At 37.9% G+C, this 26,671-nt stretch overlaps 1 protein-coding gene across 1 annotated transcript; it reads left to right on the top strand.

Annotated features, from left to right (window-relative positions):
• Nucleotides 1-9: 9 nt before the first annotated feature.
• DYNC1LI1 (dynein cytoplasmic 1 light intermediate chain 1) lies at nt 10-26,238 on the top strand. Its single transcript, XM_027675461.1, has 13 exons — nt 10-235; nt 537-610; nt 11,466-11,582; nt 13,055-13,285; nt 16,558-16,727; nt 17,865-17,958; nt 19,402-19,537; nt 19,908-20,019; nt 21,427-21,486; nt 21,613-21,657; nt 22,573-22,693; nt 22,861-23,019; nt 25,287-26,238. The coding sequence occupies exons 1-13, from the start codon at nt 66-68 to the stop codon at nt 25,397-25,399; spliced, it is 1,602 nt and encodes a 533-aa protein (XP_027531262.1). The 5' UTR covers nt 10-65; the 3' UTR covers nt 25,400-26,238.
• The last annotated feature ends 433 nt before the right edge of the window (nt 26,239-26,671 follow it).

Genomic DNA, 26,671 nt, shown 5'->3' with positions numbered 1-26,671 from the left:
CGCCGCCCGCTCCGCGTCCCGGGGAGGCGGCGGGGCCGGGCAGGGAGGAGGAGGCAGCAGCGAAGATGGCGGCGACGGTGGGGAGAGTCGGCTCCTTCGGCTCCTCTGCTTCTTCCGGGCTCTCCTCGGCTGCCGGCTTTCCTTCGGCTTCGTCCGCCGCCTCTGCGGCCACAACCAACAACAACAACGCGGAGCTGCGGGCGGGCGCAGATGAGGACGATGGGCAGAACCTCTGGTGAGCGCCCTCCCGCCCCGCCCCGCGGTCGCGGACCCCGGCGCGCTGGCCGTCGCCGCCGCCCTTAGCGGCTCCGTGCCCTGCGGGCGGCGAGGGGAGGGGGACTGGATAATCCCCCCCTCCCGCTGGCGCTCAGTCCCGCTCAGTCACTGAGCTGGGGGGGCACCTCCCCTTGGCAGCGGCAACTCCTGCCCTGCCCCCCGCCCCCCGCGCCTTATCCTCCTTTCCCGGGAGATGGCGAGGGTGGGGACCGGGAGGAAGCGGGAGCCCCCTCCTAAGCGGTGTCGTCTCTCCACGCCAGGTCCTGCATCCTCAGCGAGGTGTCCACGCGCTCCCGCTCTAAGCTGCCTTCGGGGAAGAACGTCCTCCTGCTGGGTGAGAAAAGCATCCTGATTCCTCTCCCATCCCCGCCGCACACAGACTGGCTCCTGAGTCCTCTCTGGAGCTTTCCTTGTTTAGCGCCCCAAGGGGAGGGGGCTTGATGGGTGGCAAGGTGCTGTCTTAACCCTCTAGCTTCTTCCCTTGGATGGCTTGGCTTCATTTTGGATATGCAATATCCAGAGATGCTTTAGATACGCCCCTCATCGTAGGTACCCCGCCATAATACCCTCGCTGTCCTTCCCCCACCCTGGTTCCTTAGGCTTAGATGGGGAGCTTTTATTGTCTTTTTCCCCCATGAGTGCTGGTTTCGGGGTGCGTGCGGGCCCTGAAACCTCCCCCGTTTGAGCCAGCGGTGCTGCTTTGCCGGTCCTGGTGGTGTGTCATGCAGACACAAAAACTGCTTCCGTGGCCCGAGCGGTGTCGGTGACGGTGCTGCCGTGGGCCGGAGGGCGGGGAGGCCGTATGGGCGTGCTGGCTGTGCCGGCTCTGCCCTGCCCACTCGCACCCGGCGTGGCGGCAGCGGCAGCATCGGCAAGTGGCGCGGCGGCATCGCCGGCTGCTGCCCGCTTATCTCCACCCAGTGCCTTAGTCCAACCTGGCCAGGGCGAGGAGTTACGGAAGGGGACTTTGATAAGGCGATAATGAGAGACCCAGCTGCCATTCACTGTTGAGAGAAAGAAGAAAAATGATTCGTCAAAATTAAAAATTTCGGGGGAGGGGGGAGAAGAAATGGATGTTCCCAAGCATCTTATTCATGTATGTATGAATATATTATTGCTATTATTATTAGTGGGATGGTTTTTTGGTTTTTGTTGCTTTGTTGTTGTTTTTTTTTTCCTGAAAGACTATTAAATACTATTACCAGTAGACAACATAAGGAATCCAAGTGGGTGGATTCATAACTAGCTACTTCTTCCACTCCTTCGCCAACCTCCCTGTCCCCTGAAAGAACTGCGTGTTAATATTTGGAAACATGGTTAAAACTCAGTAAGATTTTCATGCAGACTCTATGCACGCTATAATTCTGCATAGTCTTGTGGTTTATAGTCTCTTGAGGTTTTTCAAGTTAAGGGTTTTTTCCCTCCGTAATCCTAAAGCAATCACTGTGATCCTTTTCTTCCTGTTTTGTAAGCTGAGTGGTGACTTAAAACTGACTGAGAAGACTGTGCAAGGACTACAGGATGGTCTAGTGAAGCTGGTACAAGACTCACTCCCCTTTAATTTGTTACATTTTATGTTATGTAATTAAGTAAGATATTGAGATTGGAAGTTCTAGGAGTAGTAAAGAAAGATTTCATGATTGACAGCTTTTCATGTGGTACTTTGAACCTAAAATGGATGATTGTCCTTGTTGAAGTTGAAAGATTCTTCTTCAAACTGCAATCCTTATCAAGAAGATTACACTCTGTTTTTCTTCTCTTCATAGTAAAGTAATCCTTAGTACTCAATAACTGGAGACTGCTTCCTTCAGAGTTAGAGAAGGCACCATAGAATGTTTCCAAAAGCTCATTTAATTTGTGATATTCAACCTGTTGTATAGAAATTTTCTTTTTTACCATTTACGTGGAGTTTATAGAATGACTTAATGTAACACTTTTCTTTTTTCAACTGATGCATTTTTTAAAAGATGTGCAAACTTGTAAAGGAAATTCTGATTCTTGCTTAGAAATTGTGTTTTTTGGTCCAAAGGGAGGAAAAAAAAGCTTAGCATGTGTTTAGGTAAAAGAACATCAGATCTGAGGACCAGCCAGTGAGGACCATGGCCATGTTCTTTGTGAGAATACCTAACCTTTGTTGTTCACTTGCAAGTCATGATGCTGTGCCTGAAGCACACTGGCACAGAAAAAAGGAGAGAACTTATGTGTTCTATATTGGACGGATTCAGTGTGCGAAGTTCTGTCTATTTGGGTTCTTGAACTGTGTGTTTGCAATCTCTCTGTTATCTCACATTTCCTCTGTGTTCAAGCTTTGTTCCTTTTGATAGTTTTTTACTAACTTTTATTGTTAATACAGATCACTTCTTGCCATGATTATTTTCAGTTTCATTATAATTTCAATAGTTCTAAGCAGAAGTTGTAAAGCTGACCAAAGCCTTGATGGTTTTCATACATTTTGTGGCAGACAAATATTTGCTATATAAACAGTCATATTGGTCAAAACTTTCTAGCTGAAACATGATACATAGTAACAAATTAGTGCTTATTTTCATTACAATCTGCATTTTAAAAAAATTCCCTAAGCTTCCAACATCCCACTCCCCCACCCTGAAAAGCCAACTGGAAAAACCCACCACATAGTGTTCTTTTGTTTGCTAGGACAGGTTTTCTAATTTGCCTACAGCATTTATATTTTTCAAACAGTGCATACATTTGTATGCCTAGTTGTTCTGAGAACCTGGCATGCTAATTCTCCTATTTCAGTATTTGTTTTTAGCTATGTTAACATCTCATTTTTAAGAACCTGGAAAGCAGTTTGACATATCACAGCAATAACTAAAGGAAACTGGAATGCCAAATGTTAACCTCTAGATATGGCACATAGTTTCGTGAAGTGAAGGTTAACATATAATATTGGTAATCCCCTGCTTAATATCAGCCAAATAATAATTAACTCAGAGTTTTACTCTTCCAAAATTGTTTCACTTGCAGATATTTTTTCAATAACTTTTTCTGTGAAGACTTTACACTCTGGCACCACATGTAGCATTTGTTCTTGTATGAACAAATAATGAAAACTCAAGGTTTCATAAACTTTATGTAAGTCACGCTCTCATTCCTAGGCAGTTCTGTCATAGTGACCATAGCTACCTCATTTAGCAAACTATACCAGCAGAAAATATACGATGTCCCTGCCTTCATAAGGAAATTGCTTTCATTGACATTTTTAGCTACTTTTTGCAGATAACTGAAAGAGTGTGTTTTTGTTGCTCTTGCTGCTTTTTTTTTTCCTCCTGGACTGTCTCTTCTGCACCCTTGTGTAATAGAGGTAGTTGATTGCAGGAGGTGCTTTTTCTTGAGTGTGATGAGAAGACTGATGCTTATAACTGGGAGCTCTCTTGTTCGTTCCCTTTCTGATATATCTTAACCAGCCAGTGGAGTAGAGGGAGCAGCTGACAAGTCACCATTGCAGATGACGGATGGAATCCATAGTGCTATAAAATGCGTGAAGAATGGATTCAGAGACCCGAACTAATCATTTATCCAATAAACTGTAGCGTGCATTCGAGCAGTAATGTTCAAAGTCATTCCAGGATGCACCAGAAAACAGGCTCCCAGCTGGCAAGTGAATTGAGTAGATGTTTTCTGTGTGGCTTTATATTTCATATGTTCCTCTGTCTCTGGAGCATAGTATTCTAGCTATTCTACAATTCTAGCCTACAATTCTAGCAATTTCAAACCATCCAGTGACACGTGTACACCTGACTCTGTGTCTTGTATTGCATACTTATGCTTCTACTGCATCACTAGCATTTTGGTTTTCTTTATGCATTTTAGTCCACTTGATGATAAAGGCTTTGAATTTGTGGGCACTGGGAGTTCAACTGCTTTGTGTCCTCATTTTCTCTTTACCCCAGACATCTCACTTCTCGGGGCCAGGCCTCTTTGAATCTTTGAGCTCTTTCTTCTAGTGGACCCATGAAATATAGTGAACTTCTTAAGTTCCAATACAGAGTATGTAAAGTCTTCCTACTTAAATTTGTACTCAACACTATGAAAATTAGTTTTCCATTTTATTTTTTCCTATTCAAACACCTGAAAGTTCCATTGTGATCAGATCATCAGTGTAACTGATGAAATACTGCTTGTTCACACTGTCCATGTTGTTAATCTCAAATGTTTCTTAATTCCATAATATTGCAGAAGTTAAGTCAGAGAGCTTGTTTTCCTCCTCTTATTGCAACTTCTTCAGCTTCTGCTGTCAATGAAAGCCTTCCAAATGTAGTCAATGTAGCCTTCCAAATTGTTTCAGTCAGCAGAGTTATACTCCTAAAGTGTCAATTGTTTTGATGGGGCATTGACCTAGATAAAATTCTAGGTGCTTGGTTTGTAGCTACATTTTTTTACAATTAAGTAGTACTTCTTTGTAGTGTCCTTCCAGCTATAATACCCTTCCAAAAAGTCAGAATTACACAAATGCTGTGTAGTAAAACTCACTTAGAACAGCATAGGAAGTTCTGAAATCCTTGAATTGCATTTATTTTAGTTTATCTCATCATTGTCAGAGATGCCGCTGGTTACTGGATCTGTCTCTGAAATAGCTCCAAAGGTGAAGAACAGTGAAAGGAATTGTGCTTCTGTTTTTCCAGGCAGGTTAGTGGCAGGAGTACCAATAAAGGTGTCCCTTGGATAGTAACATGGGATTATTCTATTTTAGCAGTGAGCCTGGGTAAAACACACTAGATGACTTCCTGCTATGTTAAAGGAGAAGGCTTGTGTTAAGAGATGGCTTGTGTTAAGAATATGCTGTTCATATTCACTGTGGAATTCTCTGCAACATTTGGCTTTCTGACTGTGGATCTCTCCAAGCATAAGTAACACTGTTGCTGCTGTGCGTTTTTCCACAGTCAGGCCCTGTGTTCTTGTGGTGCAGGACTTGGCAAAAGACGTGTTGGAAGAGTTGTCTACAATCTGCTCTCTATCCTGTTGAAATGCAGAAGTGCAATTAAGGTGCTCCTCAGAGAAGTTATATAAGTTTTTGGTGCCACAAAGATACCAAAAAAATCATATGTGAGGAGAAAGACTTAACCTGGCAGTGCAAAACAAAATTGGAGCAGGAGAAACTTTTTATCCAATGAGTAAATGATAATTTAGTGGCAAGTTATGTGAAGGCTTGATATGACTTATTTATTGTGAACTTCCATGTTGTGCTGAGGGATTGAGAGAAGGATTTCATCATCTCATAGTTAATTTGTTCTTCGGTTCTTTGAAAGCAAACTAAATTTGGCTTACTCTGATTATTTTGGTCTTGTTCTGCAAAAGGCATTCTTCAATTAGTATAGAGTGTATGAACAAGCCTCTTTCACTAATATGCAGCTGTAGAAAAAGCAGTTATTAGTCTGTGAGAAGTACTTCATCTTGAAAATAGCTGTAGTACCCACGTGCTTGGTTCTAGTAGGAGGAAGACCTTTATGTCTCTGCACCACTGTATCAGGATTCAGTCATTCACATGGTGTAGAATAGTGATTGCTCTGGTATTCTGGGATGGCATCTTGGCCCTGTTCAATAACTCATGTTTAGACTTAATGGCTTTGTTCTATCATATTTAAGCAAGATGGATGTTTTTCTATTAATAAAAATATTCAATATTTTATGTTACAGGTATTAGATGTTCTAAATTGTTCTACCCAGAAGCTGTCTTTTGCATTGTAAGAAATGTGAAGCTAATTCACGAAAATATGCTTGAGGGTGTGGGATGTGCAGAAGGTGTTAATTAGGACCATTTCTAGTTTTGTTTGGCATTGTTTGGACTTTTTTTTTTTTTTTAGAGATGAGTTGTATAATGCTCATATCAAGCTGAATTTTAATTGATTGGTTTAAAATGCAAACACACCAACTCCCATCAAGGCACCGGTAGGATTATAGATTACAAAAAATTAAATGCATCCAGGGTTTTTCCAAGAGCTGTTGAAAAAAAAAAAATCAAAGCCCTAGATCGAGGAGGTGCAGACCATCAATACTGATGACACAAAAGAAACGTTCACTTTGTGCTTCTTTGCCTTGACATATTGTAATCGCAGTGGAAAAACAATTGAAATAAAAAGTCAAAACCCATGTTTGTCCTGGAGGTAACACACTGGTTGCTCTTTCATGTACAGACTTCTGTGAGAAGTAAGGAATGTCTTGTTTTACAACAAGTAAAAATCTACTTCTATTTTAATTTTCTAAAAGAAAAAAGAAATGTGGAAATAGCAGAAGTATTAAATATTCTGAATTTTAAAATGTGTAATTGAAAGTTTGAAGAAGTTCTGTAATAGAGCCTAAGTTGTCTCTAACATGATAGCTTATGGCTGAACAGTTTGTGTAGCAGTACGTAGATAAGTGCCTGTTTGCCTGCACTCGCAGAAGGCAATTCATTCACCTCATTGCCCATCCTTCCTGTCTGGGGGTGACCATTCTGCTAAATTCTGTATTGTAGCAGAACATTTAGTGAGTCTTGATTTTCTGCTCTGTAAACATGCGTTTTGCCTGGAGTAGTGAGAAGGGAGGAGGCTAGCAAGGGTTTGTATTACTATAGTTTCTTATATGTTTGACGGCAGCAACAAGGATGTTGTCAAACTGTTTTGTGGACAGAGTAGCACCTTGGACAGAGGAGCTTTGACAACCCCAAACTGATGAAGTAGTAGAAGTGTGGGCATAAAAATGCAATGGCTTTCGCTTAGTTGAGTATAAGACTTCCCATTTTGTTAACAAGATGGTGAAATACTGTGCGTAAGCAGATTGAGTTGGCTTTGTTTCAGCTGCTTCCTATCCTGACTTTTCTGCAAAATTAAATCTGTTGACTCGCTTTTACTTGTGTTCAGCTTTGGTACTTAGCACTGCTTGGTAGAAGCATCACTTCTGTTTCCTTACTGTAGTATTAGTGTATGAGTCCAGTTTGATGTAATGGGGCATTTTAGTTCTTTAGGATTTACTCTGCAAAAGGAGGACCTTTTGTGTTGTTTGCAAAAGCAGGATGCAAAATCTAACTGATTTTTATTCTACCTTGAAATTCCTTATCGAAAATTGTGTCAGAAATGTTTTTCTCAGTGAGTTTGTGTATGGAAGTCAATAATTGATTTAATAATCCCACAGTTAGAAATAAAGAAGAAGCTAGAGGATTTTCCATCTTAGAATTTTTAAAGAAACTGGAGGATGATGATGACTCTTTTTGAAGGTACATAAGGCTCTGTTTTATGTATTCCTTCAGTAGCACTTTAAAAAAAAAAACCACTTCTGTTTAATAATATTAGTATGCATTGATGTTTAAGCCTAGGGAATATGATATTTTAGTTTTGTCTAAAACTAAGCAGCATTATTTTTTAGATATTTTAGAGATATCCAGAGACAACAAACAAAGGTATATATGCTTAAGTGTGTTAAAGTTTGTAATTTCAAATGCCATATAGTGTATGTGTATATATGTATTCTTATTGGTTTTTTTTCCAAAGCGTATATACTTTTATATATGTCCGTGGTAGGACTTAAAGCTAATTGCATTATTATGCTGTACATTATTCATGAAACCTCAAACGACTAATAGACTTCATTTCCTTACAAATATTTCCCCCTCCTTAGGGAGAGAACCTTCTGTGCACACTGAAGATATTACAGTAAAATGTTTGAGTTTTAAGAAGTCTTAAGAGTTAGCATTGCATGAACTCAGAATTCATTTGATAATTAGATTTCTAGTAACTACTTAGGAGTTTTAGATAAGCACTGGTTTAGGAGTGATTTGTATTTTGATATTCTTGCTGAAGAGTAGCTACAAAACAAAATCCTACTGCTGCTCTTTCCTAGCATAACTTGGTATATTCAAAGTGTGTTGACTTTTCAAGTGTTTTATACTGAAGTCTCAGGTTGGAAAAAAATAACAGCGATGCAAATACATTTGGAGTTTCCACAATTTTAAAAGGTATATTCAACATATTAAACATAGAAAGTAGAGGCAGATGAAACCTCAAGTCTTAGCATCTTGAGTTAGACTAGTATGAGGGTTGGACTAGATGACTTTAAAAGTCCCTTCCTTTAAACTTCGTTTAAACTCAAACTCTTCAGTTATGATTCTATATTCTCTTGGCCCAGACAGTTATTTTTTCCTCGCTTTTTATGATCAATTGCTTGGGCAAAAAGGAAGAAGTCCTTATGTCTTATACAATGGTTCTAGTTTTATTTTCTGACAGCTTTTTCAGTGATATTGAAAAAATATTGACTCTAATTTGGCTTAAATATGTCAAGAACTCTGGATCTCCTATGGAATTGAGCACATTTGGCTAGGCAGCTGTCTTGCACCCTTGCAAGTGGGTCATCCTGTTTGTAAACTTGTTAGTTTATGCATTGCTAAATTGTTTTAGACCACTTGTCAGTGTTGCTTCTAACCTTTTTCTCCACAGATCTTCTGGTTTCTCTTATACGCTCTGCAAACTGTACTATTCTCTTCCTTACCTGAGTAATTAATGAAAGTAGTACCAATCCCTTCAAACTTCACTGAGGCATCATTCTGGCTTTCTAGTGAAAGATGAGCGCTGCTCTCTGCGTGCAGTGACTCGTCCAATACCATTATGTGTGTCAGTGATCCACCTACCCGACCTTGGTGCTCTGAAATGGGTGGATATTTGCTAATGAGAAGGGAGTAGACAGTCCTCTTCATGGAACAGAGTAAATTTGAGTAATTCTGTGATGGAAGACTGAAATGACTCTACTGTGTGTGCATACGTGTCCAGAGGTACTAATTTTACATCAACTCAACCTGTCTTATGCTGTACTGATAAAATTTCTTCCAGTCTAGGGGAGGAAATAAAATTCCAGCTCGTATTTTGCCATAAGATATTAACAATATTGAACTCCAATTTACTTCAGGCATTTGGAAATATGAGGGTGGAGAGAAAATGGCATAACATAGAGCTGTGATAAGTAAGAGGCTTGTGGGATGTATATTTCAAGTTTCCCTATATTGTTTAGCATGAGCACTTTCAAACAATAGCTGCATAGCTATTAGCATCTGTATAAGCATGTTTTAGACTGCTTAAGTGTGTCTTTTGTCAGGTGTAGAACTTTAAAAAACACCTGCACTTATGCAGACTTGTTGCAACAACTTTTGCTAAGAACTGGCAGATATGCTTTGCAGAAGATATTAAACTTTCCCAATGCAAGCTAGTTGAAATCTTTATTGCCACCTGTGTGAAACAAACCGGTATACAAGAGAACTTAGCTGGGAGTCAGCTGTTCTGAGAAACTAAGAGCACTGTTAAGTGCAACCCCTCATTAAAAGGAATAATTTTGGTTTGTCTTACCTGTTGAGCCTTCTGCTAGCACAAATTAATTGAAGCTGCCTGTTCAAAAAGGTAAAATAGCACAATGAATCATACAGACATTGTTGGCAGAAGTTAAAGTAGCTTCATAACATGTCAGAGTAGCAGCTAATAAACTCCTTACAGTTGTTTTTAGATGACAGTTTTAAGAAGCTTGGATAAGTAATTGGGTGAGGGCAGAGGAGGAATGGTAATTCATCTCTGGTGATGAAGGTTGAACTCCTCACTTCTTCGTCAGGATTTTTATTTTATGGAATGTTCTTACAAGAAGAGGAAAAGCTTGATGTATGAATAGAAAATAGGAGTGCTTTTCAATAGTTATTTAAAACTATTTAATTATAGCTGTAGTTGTTTGCTCAAGTATGTCATGATATATATAATATGGTTAAGAAACTTACAAATGAGCTCTTCAATTATGAAAAATTGATACAACTTAATTTTTCATTTAACTTGTCTAAACTAGACTTTAAACTTCAGTTCTGGTCTTATTTCTCTCTCTCTTTTTTCTATTTTAAAAAATATATTTTATTTAAAATAGCCTTTTCATTCAATTGAGTAAAATCCCCCAGACTCCCTAAAGTTAGCAGTCTTAAGTTTTCTAGACTGTTAGTGAAATATGAAAATAAAGCTTACCTCTAAATTGAAGGCTTCATGTGGTAACCTTAGGAATGTGTTAAGCAAATTCAAAATCAGTCTATCAAAGTATAATTTTTCTGCTCTTCCCAGTGTTTTTTTCTGTAGTGTTTTTAATGTAGCCATAGTATTGTCTATAAGGTCATGGTCAGTTCTCTGTAAAAGGAAAACATCATTATGTTCAGCAGTGAAAATTACTGCCCTTGAACTTTCCTCTTTGTTATGTGGTTGAAAGCAAGTGTTTATACTCTCCATGTACAGGAGAGACTTGGGAAAAAAATGTTGTGTTTGACATAAAACTCATAAGGTGTCTCTTAGGGACCTGGGATTAATCTTAATTTTGTAACCTGTGAGTGAGTTTCAAGAATTTTCTAATGTCTAATTGTTACATACACATCATTCTGCAAATCAGAGTGGCAAAACCCTGCTTTGTGTTCAAATTATTCCTTCAAGTTGGAAAAACTGCATGTGAAGTTTTCCAACTCTGGGACATATGACCAGAAATAAGGTTTTTCAAGAAGAGCCTGTGGTAGTAGTTGAGGTGTTTACATTGTGCATGTGCTGTAAGGTTCATTTATTACCTGAGCTCCTTTTGGAGGGAAGAGAATAGGAGTGAATGAATCTGGATTGGAGGCTTGTTCCTCTGTGCTACCCAAATACACACAAGTGTACTGTAAGGCAGTGGGCTTACTGTTTGTCACCTCTTTTTAAGGTCTCTTCAGACCTGTAACAGAGAAAATATTCAAAGGAACCAACCCATAAAAGCTAAGGAAACAGATTTGCCTTACTCAGCCTGGTGTTGTGTGCTGTTTGATATGAGGGAGTTCTAAATCATGTTCTTCTGACCTGTAAGAGGAGCTTAGAAACTACTTTATAAAAACTTTGCTACTACTTTGGTTGTAGTTGAAAGACTGAAATTGTTTGAGGTGTTTAACTACTCCTTAACAGAGCTTTTTAAAGATAGGTGTAAGAGCCTATTTCAGATAAGATAGTTAGTGGCATAATTACATTTGTCAATAACTAGAAATAAGATTTGAAGCTGAGACATGCACTTAGAACAGATGGATGAGTTGGGCAAAACCTGCTATATTTCAAAACTTCAGTGAGGTCAGTCACCCTTTTAGGATATGGTTTCCTTGTTGCCCCAGGTGGGTTTTAATATGTAACAGTGTTTAAAGATTGAGTGCTACCTTATTTCTGTCTCTGCAGGTGAAGATGGAGCAGGTAAAACTAGCTTAATAGGAAAAATTCAAGGAATAGAGGAATACAAAAAAGGAAGAGGAATGGAATACTTGTATTTAAATGTGCATGATGAAGACCGAGATGGTAAGTTTGTATTTGTGATATCTGGGTGATAACGTAGTGATAATATAGTGGGATGATCTTCTTTCTTTATCATGGCTTAGACCAGAAGGGATTTGTATTGTAAGGAAGTTTGTCTGTGTAATTCCCTTAGTAGATACCATGAATGACCACTTCAGTGGTAGAGGAGGAGAAGAACTTGTCATAAGAAAAGGCTGAAAAGAAAAGACCAGGGAAGCAGACTTAGCTGCAACATTCTGAATGAATGTACATTCCTCAGGCCGAGAGGAAAAGATGCCCAAGCTCCTATATTCCATTTCAATTATTATAGCAAGTAGTTACCATGAACCTACAGAGAAACCTTTGTCTTGGTGGCATGGAATCTGCAGGACTACTGTCATGGATTGGTGGGTGGAAAAATGTGCATGATGCTAAGGGAGATGTAAAAAACAAACAACAAGAAAACTCAAAAACTACCAACCCAAAAGTTTGGGTGAAGGCATGGCTAGAAAGTAAAAAGTATGTTTTAGATCCTGTTTAAGATCCAAATACCTGGAGTTATGGGGTGTGAATAAAGATATACTGGAAGCTTTAGGGAAAAACGGGAATTCTTGTCTATACTGTAAGAACAAATCTATGTAGAAGGAGAACCAGAAGAAGTTGGCCTCTTTTTTTTTGGGGGGGGGATATATGAAATCATCTGCTTTCCTGACTTTCATGCCTGGCTATTGATTTCAAAGGTGACTTAAAACCAGGGTTAAGAGTACTGGGAGTTTGATCTAAATCAAACTTCTGTAACAAGTGATAAAAACTTACCTGAAGGCAAAATGTAATTCTGTTAAGCTCCTTAATTTTGAATCAACAGCTCCTCATTAACTGTAGAAGTGTCTGGGAATACTGGAGTATGGTGGGGTTTTTTTGGGGAAAAAAAGCAGTGGAATGGTCTACTTGTATGTTGATTGCACTTTTACAAATTGGAAGAATAACTTCAAGTCCATCTCAATCATTAAAAACTTGCAGTTATTCAGTTTTTTGAATGGCCAAGGTACATTCTGTAGTTTAAGAATTATGTAGGCGTATCATGTTAGAGTTTTGAAGGGGAGATGGCAGCTCTTGAGAGTTGAGCAGACAGAGGGCTGAAAAGGGATGACTGAGTTCACCCAGTTCTGCTCTTCTGAGATGCATCTTGAAGAAAACATTTTCTCTCTCTAAAATGGTGGACAACTATTTTTGAAATGTTGAATGCTATCTCTCCCTTTCAGATGATGTATTTAAGATCTTCAGTTATCAGCCATTAAACATCAGGGTTTGGAAGAGGAGGAGCTTGTCTCCACAAGATGCAGTTTGCTGTGATGTTATGTATGTTCAATTGACTGATAAAGATATGTCATCTGCTTTCTTCCTTGTATTTTACATGTCTAAAGAAGATTTAATAGCCTTTTTGTAGTGCTGTGTTCCAAGTAAATCTCATAAAATGTTTTTCCTTTTTTTTGTAGACCAAACAAGATGTAATGTATGGATTTTGGATGGTGACCTGTATCACAAAGGTCTTCTTAAATTTGCAATGGAGGCAAGCTCTCTAAAGGACACTCTAATTATGTTGGTAGTAGACATGTCTAGACCCTGGACTGCACTGGATTCTTTACAAAAATGGGCAAGTGTTGTAAGAGAACATATTGACAAGTTAAAAATTCCTCCTGAAGAAATGAAAGAAATGGAACAAAAATGTGAGTATTCTGCAAATACATAGGAATCCATTTAAATATGCTTGATGCTTTCTGCACCATTTAATCCCTCCATTGCAGTCTTTTTCATTCTTTGGAAATGTTACTTAAAATTCGGGATTATCAAGCCAGTCGAGCTTCAGATAAGTCTCAAGTAGCTATATGAACAATACTAGTACTTATTTCTAACAGAATAACAATTTAGGGGGAAAAAACTTTCAAATGAACACAGCTGAAATGACAATCTTGCATTTTACGTATTTTTCTAGATGAGATATTCCAAGAAAAAAAAATCCTTAGCTTTCAATTTTTCAATTTATTAATTTATTTAAAAAGTAGATCACTACATACGCTTCACAATTGTTCCTGTAATTACTCAGAGAATCTGAGACTTGTTCTGTGCCTGCCAAAAGTGTAAATGTCGAGAGAGTTCATGACAACATGGCTATGCCTGGGCCCTTTCTACTTGAAGATTTTTATCATAATTGTTATTGACATTAACACAGCTATATATTTGTTTTGGCATGGATAGGATATGGCTCTGTCAGTGTCTTGTCTTTTTAGTTTTAAATGTGCAGAACACAAAAATATTTCAGTATTCCCTAAACTGTCTGCCTGAACTTGCTAACATTATGGCTCCATATTACTTTTGGGCACAAATGTATTTCCCTTCAGGTAATAAAACATGAGTATTTCCCATTCATCTCTTAGTGAATTACTACAAAGAAAAGCGTTTGAGAAAGCTGTGTGTTAAGATCAAATAGGATGATTAAACTTTGTACATCTGAAGTCACTCTGTAACTGGTATGTTCTTAAGCATCTGAGTGCCAGATTGCTGAATAGTTATTTTAGAAATGCAGGTTGAAGCTGTGCTGTGATAAACTGTAAGGCGATGGTTGTAGATACTTCGGAATGGGGAGGACGGGGAAAGGTTGGTTGTTTTCTTTATCCTTTTAAGAGAGAAATTCTTTTAAGGGAAGTATCCTTGATAATCATATCTTCCTCGAAAATAACTTTTTTAGGAGGGAGGAGCTGAGCTTGTTTGGATGTGGTTTTTGTTTTGGTTTTTGGGAGTGGAGTTAGTGTGTGTGTGTGTATTAAACATCCTGACATACAGTTTCAGGATAGGATTTTGCTGGATGAAAGTAGTAAGGATGCAGTATCTCTATTATCAAAAATGTGTAGCTGGTAGTTTTGCTTCCTTGCTGACTGAGCGAACAGAATAGCAAAACTCTACAAAATCCAGAAACTGTAAGCCATGAGGCAAGTCAAGAAAACATGCTACTCGTTTAGGTTTTTCTGTTGTTTTGTTCTCTTATCATCTGGTCTAATTCTTATAGATACTGATAGTCTATACATTGGGTATAACAGAAGCCCTGGACACAATCCAGATGTGACTGGAAGCTGTTTGATCCCCTTGTGATGTGGCTTCATGGGTTGCTAGACAGGCAGGAGCTTGACACTGCCAAAAGAAGCAGGGAGGAGTCTTGCTTGCATGACTTTTGGCTACATGGTCCTACTTTATTCTTGTGTCAGGCTCAGTGCTCCTTAGAGCTGGTTTAACTTGCTAACAAGGCTGAAATCTACCGAGGGTTTGTGTGTGTGGTTTTCTGGAGGTATGCTGCTGTGTTTGTCTTCCCGTTCTAGCAGCTTAGCTTTTCTCAAAGACAGACCCTGGGAGGACTAGAACTCATGCGGAAAGATATTAGGGGGTATGTAGCAGCTGTGTGTGAGGGGTTGCAAAAGCCCTCTCTCTTTACTGAATTAATCTATACCTAATGAAAATGTGTCTCTAAGAAAGACTTGAGATTGTATTTCACAGTCTTTGAGGTGTGATACACTAAATCAATCCTCCTTTTTACTGTTTTCTGTACTTATATAAAGATTAGTATGTTATGATCATACAGTGGGAATTTTAGGAGTTCACACACTGGAGTAGTGTGATTTTTATTTTATGCAGTTCTCCCAGAACAGACAGGATACTGTGCAGGAAAGATGTTGAGTGACTGGCATATGTTGGTGAGGACTCTGGGTTTAAAACACATTCAATTGATTTGGGAGACTCTCAGACCAGACTGAAGTAGCAGCAGTCCCTGAATAAGAGCCCAAGTTGACTGTTCAAGTAGAGACTATAATCGGTGCATGTGCTTTTTGTTATTGTGAACTCAGAGAGCTGCAGAAAAATTGAATAATCTTGACCTAATATAATTTTTCCTCTAGGGTGTTGAAGTAAGTCTTGCTCTGTTAATTCCACAAATGCTTTTCTAGATGTTAATTTAAAGGGCTTTAGTCAGTCTAGTGAAGGTAGCAGTGGGTTAACACAAATCAGGACAAAGAAGTGAGAATGTACAGGGGTAGGTAAGCTACCCCTGTGCGTCATGGAGCTGAACTGCCTTGCTGCCTGACTTCTTTTGCTGAATCAGGATGTGCTACTCATGGAATAGTAATCAGTGGTTTGGTTTGGTAGAATCCTGTTTCTGCTGTGTGGAACAGGACGTGATGTGAAAGATAGAGACATTTTATCCCTAAGATTGCATCCCTGACTGTAGGAATAGTAAGTGGCTGTGTTATGAGAGGCTTGGGTGTGTGCAGTGGAACATGACAAGACAGTTGTGACAAGAATTAGAAAATAGGAAGTTACGTTCTGACTTGCCCTCCTGCTAAATTTTAAAGTAGTATCTGATCTATTTTAAAAGCATACCAAATATTTAATATGCCATTAACTAATTATAAAGCTAGTTAATAAATAGTGTTTGTATATTCTGTTCTTTTTTGTTTATTACTACTGTAGATTCACTGTTCAAAGAGCAAAGAATGGACAAAGGGTTTGTAGGTAAAACCTGATATATGGTAGCAGCTAAGCAGTATGTGTTGTGCTTAATTCTGTTTATTCTGAGAAACTGTTCCATTAATTTTGCCAAGAAGAATGGAAGGAAACTTATGTCCTTCAGGAAAAAGATGAAACAGTAATCATTAATAGCACCTGCCTAGTGGTTCCACAGCAATAAAATAAAAATGGTTTCATGTTGTCCTTATGGACAGTTTTATTAGATCATGTTCTTCTGGCTGCCAGTCCAGCAGATCTCAGACTTGCTAGTTCTCTCCTGTGCTGCACAGAGCAAACAACTAGTCAGCACTAGATGCATGCTCCATTTTTTCAACATAAAGATGCAGAAGTACTATGCAATCAACAGTGCTAGAGATCAATGCCAGTGGAAATCATTGTTGAAATAATAAAGTAGCTGATGTTTTAATATAACTTTTTTTACTTTCAGTGGTAAGAGACTTCCAGGAATATATAGAACCAGGCGAGGATTTTCCAGCTTCTCCACAGAGAAGAAATACTTCATTACAGGAAGACAAAGATGACAGTGTGATTTTACCCCTGGGTGCAGATACACTAACATGTAACTTAGGCATTCCAGTAGTAGTAGTTTGTACAAAGGTTTGTTTCACATTTTAGGTTTTTTGCCTATTTAAATTAAGCAACTCTGTCAGTTGTGGAATTGGGGAGGGAAGCATGTGGTTAAGTTATTCTAAATAGCTTGTTGAAAATTTCTTTGTTTAATTTTGAAGACTGGTTATTTTCTGGAACTTCTCACTGCATGGAATTTTGGAATTATTTTTCCTTTAGTTCTACCAGTTTTCAAGGAATTGAGAAACACCTCAAATCTGGTTTTGCTCACAGAAGTGAGCTAGTCAATAAGCAACTAGAATTCCCCTTGATTTCCACAGTCCTCCTTAGGCTGAACATAGTGTTTTGATAAGCTTGTTTAATATTTCTGATTTTTTTTTCTGAAGATGTTACAGTTAGTAAAGTGCTGCTCTGTTAACTTTCCTCAGTTCTTAGGGTGTTTGTGATCTGTTTTGGTTTCTGTTAGATATGTAACCATATTCTTAATCTAAAGAAAACAACAGTGTGGTTCTCCTGTGGCTGTTTTTGTTGTTTTTTCTCCCCCTGGCTCTTCAGTTCTCATTGGCAGTAAGCATACTGCATCTGCAGCTTCTGCTGGCCCACAGTGAAGGCATAAACCTTCTGATGTATATGCTGTTCCTTCACTGGAAGTCTGACCCTCTCATTTGAGCAGCACCTTCCTTCTCACCTGCCAGCTCTGTTATTCTTCTCCCCATGCCTTTTTTTTCTTTTTCTGCTTCCACATTCCTTGCTTTTGCCTCCCTTTGCAAAGGGCTAGTTAGTAACTGGTTTAAAAACACTGTCTTGTAGTACTACTGTGTGTGAAAAAAACATTGGGTAAAAAATCGTGATGTCATTTAGTGGGTAAGTTTTCAACAGAGACTTTGAGTTATAGCATTGGATTGGGGAGGGGGAGTGAATGAAAAATGCCAATCATTTTAACTCCCTAGTTAATTCTCACCACAATATATGTACATCAAGTTACATATTATTAAAAACAAAAGCATTCAATTATGCTTCTAAAGTATCTTAGCAGGTTTTTGTTTTCCTCTGCACTACCCCTCCCCACTCCATCTCCCTTTGTCCTTGTGAACTGGATGTGTAGCAGCACTGCTATTTCAGCAGGTGCCTGGAAGTAGTATATTAATTTTGTGTTTATTTTGACAGTGTGATGCCATCAGTGTTCTGGAAAAAGAGCATGACTACAGAGATGAACACTTTGACTTCATTCAATCACATATCAGACGGTTTTGCTTACAGTGTATCCTTTAACACATCATAAAGATGATTATGACTCAAATCTTCATATTAATTATGACAAGCTTAAAAGAGTGTTTTCATCTGTACCAAAGTAGGATGCAACTCCTTTACTGTAGCTGACAATCTGCTTCAGCTGCACCTACAGCCAGTGTCGAATTAAACTTTTCAGTTTTATTTTATTACAGAGCTGCAGGAGTCTCTAGCATGTCCCTTTACCGTGAACTTCTTTACTTGCTTCCATTTCCATATTTAGGCGTCAGTTTGCAAAACAGGACAATTTAACTGACTAACTGCCTAAAAAAAAAAGATAATTCATTTAAGTATGATATTGCTCCAGATGTACATGAGGCATGTTATTCTTTTTGTCCCAAATATGCAGTCTCCTCTGTGTTCAGTAATTTCACAGGATGAGGTTCTCAGGGAAGGAAAGAACTGTGTGACTTCTCTTGTATTGGTACAGAGACAATGCACAGAAGCTGTTGCTGTGGTTTTATTACTTTTAAATTTCATATTTTTAAAGAAGTATATTAAATACTGTTTAGTGTTATTTAGTCAGCTAGACATGCTGAGATATAGATTTTAGATGCCACTAACATGCCTACATTGTGTCATCATTTGTGCTGTGGTAAAGGGAAGTTCAAATGCTATTGTAGAGACAGCAGTTGACAGATGGAAAAGTTAGCCCAAGAACCAGAGACCTCAGTTGAAATGGCACTTCCTTCAAAGGGCTTGCAAGACCTAATTTTTGAAAATGGAATTCTGGGTAACTGTAATAACTCTTGTGAGTGGAGGAAAAATACAAAATATTGGTAGAGATCAGCCTCATGAGTCTATATATGCCACATGCGACTTGAAATTCTATTCTAAACTTCACTGAATGGGAATCACCCCATTATATAACTTTCTTGTAGAATCTGAATTGCAAGCATGTAGAAATAAATTAGGGGCCTTGGTATTTTTATAGTCTTAAAGTAAAAATTGCTCTTTTATTAATCCTGTGCATAAGATGTGTTAATTTGATACTGAACCATGCTGGAATACTAAGCACTCTTTTGGTCTTTTAGTAGCTTGTGTACAGTACAACTCATTTGCCTTCATTTCATTCAAAAGCAGATCACTGTATAATGTAAGAACTTGCTCCCCTAATTAAAAAAAACAAGTGGGGAAAATGGAAGATCTTTGGCGTTTTTGAAGCTACTAATGCTAATGTTGCCGTGACTGTGTTGCAGGGTGGGATAATGACAAGATATAAGGATATGGCATGAAAACCCTTGTTCCCTAAAAGCAGAAGACTGTTTAAGTGTTGGAACTTGGTTGACCTTTTTGGTTTTGTATTCCTGCTCTAAATTCTACAACGTAGATGACCCTTTTTTGGTAGTTTAAAGGTTACTTTAATGTCTCTTACTAGCCACTAAACTAAGTTTTCTTTAACAAGTTTATTCAGATGGGGCAGCACTTATTTACACTTCAGTAAAAGAAAACAAAAACATCGACTTAGTATATAAATATATAGTCCAGAAGTTGTATGGATTTCCTTTCAATGTTCCAGCCGTTGTTGTGGAAAAAGATGCAGTATTTATGTAAGTTACCTGCATTATTATGGGTACATGACTGCAAAATGTATCTGTGTAATACTGTAAGGCAGCATTTAGAGCCTTTTTTGGTTTATGCTTTTTAAAGTTCCATTTAACATTCTCATGAGTTGGAGTTTGGTGAGTGCCAGTGGATCAAGATTTCACTGCCCCAAAGGGAAATGTTAAACCCGGAGATTTTCCTCTTCTCTGTTATGGTGAACCAGTCTCTCCCTACTTGTACTAATCAGACTCGCTTGCACAGGAGAATGGGAGCTGTGACAACTTTCCTGGCTTTCAGTTTTGTGCAGTTCAGGAGTGCATACATGAATAGCCTGAAGTAACAATAGAATTTTAAGCCAAATAATCCTTTCTCTAGTCCTGCAGGTTGGGATAATGACAAGAAGATAGGAATATTGCACGAGAACTTTCAGACACTAAAAGCAGATGACAGTTTTGAAGATATCATAACAAAACCACCAGTCAGAAAGGTAAATTGAGATGTTTTGGCATTCAACTTCTTTGCTATTTATTTGCCTGTCAGTTTTTTGACTGTTTCTCTTTCACTGAGACTGTGCTTCCAGCTTATAGTAAGTGTGGTAAACCCTGGGGGGGGTTTTCTTGTTTTGTTCTTAAAGTTCTTCTTTAGCTATCAAAAAAACCCCCTATGTATTTTATAGCTTTTCTTGAGCTTGCACCTTTTTTCTGCCGCTTTTACATTGTTCAAGACTACAAATATATTGTTTTGCTTTTCGTATGTATTTGGTATTGAAAAGCCTGAATGTCATTTGCCTGTTTGTCAGATTGAGTTACTGTTTTTTAAGAACATTCCATTTTGCTCTGAGTTGCTTATAACTTCATAATGCCTTCTGTTTCTATTGGAGTATTTAAAATCAGAAAGCTTGAGACAGTGTAAAATCAAAAATAAACATGTAAAAACAGATTCTCCATATGTTCAGTATGTTTTCTCTCTTGTACTATTTAACAGAAGGCTATGACAGAACTACCTGTAAATATAAATGAGGTTCTTGAACAAAATGCCAGCAACAGTGGACCCCCTGCATACAGAAGTAATTGAAGACAAATATTTCTATGGCTTTTTTGTAACATAACTAGGATTTTTGTGACTGATCATATTTCCAAGTGGAAACTATTTTAGCTGAGAAAACTAATACTATGTCATTTCTGCAATCTTTAGGAAAAAGTCAAAGCATATATAGTAGTGTGTTAAATAGGTATCCAAGGAAAGTAAAACTGACAATATTTTCTTTTACATACTTGTAAACTTCAGGCCTGGATTGTAAACTTTGATATTTGCCACTCTTGTTTGGGCAAACTTCTTGATGAGCTGGTTTGGAAGGAGAGTGCTTGCAATTTGATGCATAGGACTGGGTTCTGTGTCCAGAGAGATGTCTGTGTCCAGTTAATATACCAGTCTAATGCAACGCAGATGAAGAGTCATGTTGGCCATAGTTACCTATAAAGGGGAGGCCTCAATAAATTAACGGAGACATGAGCATGATGCAGAGTGTGTGCATCCATGAATGTTTCTTACACATCTTCAGAGCCCTGAACGTGCCCTGTTACAATTTACTTCATTCCTCTTTTACTGAACACTTTAATGAACTTTTTAATGGGTCTTTCTACAAATACGTCTAGGGCTTTATGCCTGCCAGGTCGAAGGAGTTAATGATACCTCTATTTCACTTCTAATTAACTTAGTTTAAATGAAATCGTGAGGCAGCAGTCTTAAATATGGAAAATGTGATATGCAGTCATCATAGTATTTTATACATGTACTTCATTATTGAATGCTTCGGTCATATTCACCAGGAGATATAAAAGGAAATACCTTTCTTTCTTTTAGTCAAAATTATGTTTATGTTTTTATATTGCAGTTTGTTCATGAAAAAGAAATCGTAGCAGAAGATGACCAAGTGTTTCTTATGAAGCAGCAGGTAACTTTCTGTCTATAAAACAAGCAGCCAGTGTTTCATTTAACAACATTCCCAATACAGATTTTGGGTTTTGTTCTCAGTCACTGTAATATCTAACACTTCATGTGTATGTTTGGTTTTTTGCAGTCACAGTTGGCGAAACAACCACCTACTGCTGCAGGAAGGCCAGTGGTTAGTAATAAAAATTTTAAATATCATCACATGAAAATTATTCATATATTTAGAGGGTTGCTTTTAACTGCACTATCAAATATTCTTTCATCTAAATGTTTTAAACTACACACTATTTAATGTCTCATTGTATGGTGCCCTAAAATTATGACACTTCACAGCTAGTCATGACAACTTGTATTGACAGCAAGGGCTAAATGACATGGCTTTCCTTTTCATATGTTAGAATGCATCTAAGCCATTAGTTTACTCCTCTTTCTGTCCCAAGAGTGTGCCAAGGAGCAAACTATGTTGGCTGAATTGCCTTGGTGAGTTTCATATCCTAAATTTGGCACCATCACTCTAGGAATACTAAGACTGGCATAAAATTAAGAACAAATGAAAACTATCATCTACATTTGAAATACAAATAAAATAACTAAAAGGCAACACAAGTTTAAATGGGGAGCCTGTGATCTTACAAAGGTAGCTTTACTTCTTTAGAATAACTAGAAACATGAAGTGTTATCTTGAAGTAATGAATAATGCTCTTTCTTCTGGGCTGCATTTAGTCTTTTCTGCAGTGTTGGTGCTACATGTTGTCTTTTTGTGAAATTTGGTGTAGCTCCTCAGTGATCTAATTGGTACAGTTTTCATTAGGTTATTGAGTAACAGATGGATTTTCAAGTTTCTCACTGGGGTAAAATGAAAAGTTTCACTAGTGCTTTAGTTGCAGTAAAATTAGTAGTTTTAAGAATGTTATGTGAACATGAAAAAACACATACACAATCAGCAAAATCTAATCCTGTGTCGTTTCAGTTGAGTGAGATACTACATTTAAAAGAAAAGCTCAGGAGCTGTGAGAAATAACAAAATGCTTCATTTCATATATGCTTACACTTTGCTTTTTGGGTTTGTTTGTTTTCTTTTTAATAGGATGCCTCACCAAGAGTTCCTGGTGGATCTCCTAGGACACCAAATAGATCTGTAACATCAAACGTTGCCAGTGTTACACCTATCCCTACTGGGTCAAAAAAAATTGATCCCAATATGAAAGGTACCTTTTCTTATGAGGGTACAAATACATCTGGGGAAGTAAAATAGCTGCTTTGCCTGCTTGCTTTAATATGCCTTTTTAGATTGGTGAACACAGTGAATCAGTATTTACTTAAAAAATCTCTGTTGGTTTTGTGTTGTGGTTTTTTTTCCTTCCTCTCCTTGTAGCTGGAGCTACATCTGAAGGAGTCCTGGCTAACTTTTTCAATAGTCTCCTGAGCAAGAAAACTGGTTCTCCTGGTGGCCCTGGTGGTGTTGGTGGCAGTCCAGGAGGAGGTGGCACTGGAGGTGCTGGCAGCAACTTAGCACCATCAGCAAAAAAGTCAGGTATGATTAATGACAAAAGATCGACTCAATCCAAATTAAGTGGTGGATCATTCCTGTTAGTATAGTTTATCAGAAGTATGAACGCTGCTATATTTAACTGAATGCTTTATCTATGTGTGTGTGTATATAGTGTATATATATAAATGCTTTATATATATGCTTTTATATTTTATATGGCTTTTTGCTTCTGTTTTCACAGCAGTTTAGCATTGCTTTTTTATGGCTCTCAGAAGAGCAAAGAAAAAATTTTCATGTAGCTTTTTAAGCATGAATTGTGTCTAGATGAGTTCTTAGTTTTTTCCTTTGTTCCCACCATCCCAGTAAAATGGCTTATGCCATAAGCCACTTGTAATATTGTTCAGGTAGATTGGGACTAACTTTCAAGTTGATTTTTTTTAACAATACTGTCAGTGTTAAAATAGCTTTAAATTTTCTTCTAGTGTTCTAGCTCTGATGTGATGAATGCTTTGATTGAGTTTGGTGGCAGCCTGTAAATACTTACGTATTTTATTTTAACATTACATGATGTGATTAACAATTAGTATTAATCCAGAAATGTTTAAGAGTGATTGTGCTAAAGCTAGATGCAGGACTACTCTGGTGCATCTTGCTATTCCAATTTAAAATATTTCTGTATTAATTGAGAATATACATATACAGACACCTTCCCTCTCTACTTCCCCAGAGGTTAGTAATGCTGCACTTAGGGGAGAGTAATGTCAAGTACCAATGAAACACAAGCAGTATTTACTTTTATGCAGTAAAAGAGAAGAACACATTTCCCACAAACACTTTGTGTAGATTGACTCTGTTTGGATTTTTTTCCTACATGTGTGCACTTCTGTTTTTTAAATACAAAGCTCAGTTGGCAAAGCGAAGTTTGAGTACTTCCTAATCTGCTGTAGGCAAAGTCAGCAGTACCAGTTTGAATAGCATATGGAGATTATTCAAACAAATGCAGCTGATGCAATATGAGGTGCAGAGAGCACCCACTGAAGAATCTAGTGGGGAGTGGCTGGGCAGCAGGTTTGGGTGATGCCAGGCAAACAGAGGCAGCGCTCCAGAAAAGTGTTGTGTCCGGGGCCATGGCAGAAACTTCAAGAACAGAATTAAACTATTAAGGAGCAAAAATGTTCTCAGAAATTTCCTAATATGCAACAAAAATAGGGTTACGGTGTAGCCAGTTTAATGTTGCAAAGGGCTGTGCTTTTAAGCGATTACCATAAATACAACATACCTTTGGCTTAGATGTGGCCTCCTCACCTTCCTCAGCATTTGCTGTCTTGTATTGAGAGATATCTATGGCACTCTCTCTTCAAATCTGAAACTTGGCTGTTAAAAGAGCAGTTAGGGATTTGACAATTACTTTTCCCTCAGCAGCTGTGGGAAATTCCTCTGCTTATTAGTTGGAATATTAGCTGCTTTGATTCTGATACAGCATTAGCTTTTATTAAATGATTTGAAGAGCAGCATATTATATCTGGCTAAAATTACCTTTGTGGGTAATTCTCTTAATTTGCATGCTCAGAAAGGGTGCTGGGACACTGCTAAAAAAACTACATGTGTATCAGAACGTTCCCTTACAGCCCAAGATAAGTATGCACACTTGTTCTGGCATTAGACTCTAATATTCTGTTTCCCCATATTGTCTCCTCCATTCTTGTGATAAAACATAGCAGGATAGAAACCTAGACTGGGGAGTAAGAGTTAAGAGTAAAAGGATGGGGGGAAAATGGTGTGTTTTAAGCTTGAATTAGGTCTGAATATGACTGCACAAACGTTTGTGCCATTCCAAGTTAGGGAGGAGGCAAACGGGTGAGGAGAGAAAGGGATTTGAAACCTGCAGATCTGTGTGCACCCGTGAGCAGTGGTGTCATGTTTATGCTGACAAAGTGTGCAGAACTGACTTTACTGGGCTTGGTGGAACACCTGATTTACATTCAGAATTATTTGAAATACATATACAGAAAATTGCATAGAAGTAGCCATAACTGCTAACCTTAATAAACTTTTTTTATATTTTATACATTAACTCTTCATATACTGACAATATATAATTACGGAAGTTTCTTTGAGAAATCGGACATATTAAAAGATATGACTTTCTCTGTACTGTTTCCTTTCTGTTTCTTTTGGGTTTTGGCCTTATGCCTTTACTCTGCACCCAAAGCGTGTGATAACAATTTTTAGGATTTTTATGATTTGAGAATTAAAGATACTATATGACTTCCATAAACATGACTGAATATTACACATTTATTTTGTAGGTCAGAAACCAGTTTTAACAGATGTTCAGGCAGAATTGGACAGAATTTCACGAAAACCTGAAATGGTCTCTCCTACATCATCTACATCTCCCACAGAAGGTGAAGCATCTTGAAGACACCAAATAAAACCAATTGTTCAGTTTTCTGGGATAATTCAAACTTGCCTCTGCCTCTTCCTTCAGTGACTGGAACTAAAGAACTGAAATCTCTTTCAGAACACAAACAATTGATGTCTGTCTTCCTTTCATATGTGTTGCCCAACTTTACAAAAGGGAGTTGTACAAATGGGAAACGGTTATCACATTGCGTAGGAGCACTGCTCACGGTGCAAAAATAGTAAATTAATTTTTTTCTGGGTTTTGTTGAAAAGTCAGTGTAATTCTGTAAAATTGCAAGTATGTCCACTTAAGTGATAGGGGTTGCTTAGAGCAGGAAAACTGATACACACCACAGGCACTTAATTTATATTGATTTCCCAATCTGTTAGCTAAGTTTAATACTATCTTAAGTAGATTAACCTCTACACAAGAGAACTACTGCTAGTTTTTGAAAGAGAAAAATAATTGCACAAGTCTGTAACAACAAAAACAAACTCCAGTTATACTTGAACACTTCATTGGGAGTATGGTTAAAAAAAAATCTGTTTTATCTCCACTGAGATTTACACTGCGTTCAAAAACCCATGGAAAAGCTCCAGGTATAAGACTAAATTAGTGGCCAGTTCTTTTGGGTTTTTCCTCTTTGATTAATTTCAGACACTGAATAAAAGATGTATAAAGAAAAAGCAGAGGTTAAATGTACAGATTATCAGTATCCAGATTTGTCTATATATATATGGCTTGGCCTTAATGTCCCCCACTATGTTTCCCACACTACTTATGGTTTAAAAATTGGTCATCAAAACTGTAATCAGTTAATAAAGTATTCTCTGCATTCAAATTTAAATAACTTTCATTGGAGCCATGGTGTTCTTGTTTGTTTACAGTTAAATCTAAGGATGTGGTGTAAAACATCTTAAAACATGCATTTATATTTTTATCTCTCAGTGAATAATATCACTGGTAGATATTTAAACTTCCTTAAAACATTGTTTTGCTGTTTTTGAATATCCAGATATTCAGAAACCATCTGGATACAATCCTGAAGGAAGGGGATAAGTCTGCAGTGTTTGCTCCTAGAGGTAAAACTAGCTTATCCTACTTGAGTGGTTTCTGCTGCAATGTGTTTTAAAAGCTCACTAGTTACACTAAGGATCCTGCTGATGACTGCAGTACTGTGTTGTCTAAGAAGTAGTTGGCCAAGGTTGAGACTTTATTTAAGCTTTCACTACACAAATATTGTGTCACTTTTTTACTCTGTGAAATTTGTAGTCACTTTCCACTTAT

Source organism: Neopelma chrysocephalum, unplaced genomic scaffold (genome assembly GCF_003984885.1).
Source record: "Neopelma chrysocephalum unplaced genomic scaffold, ASM398488v2 Primary Assembly neopelma1_26, whole genome shotgun sequence".
Lineage (NCBI taxonomy): Eukaryota > Metazoa > Chordata > Aves > Passeriformes > Pipridae > Neopelma > Neopelma chrysocephalum.
This window is presented reverse-complemented; position numbering and strand designations above follow the sequence as displayed.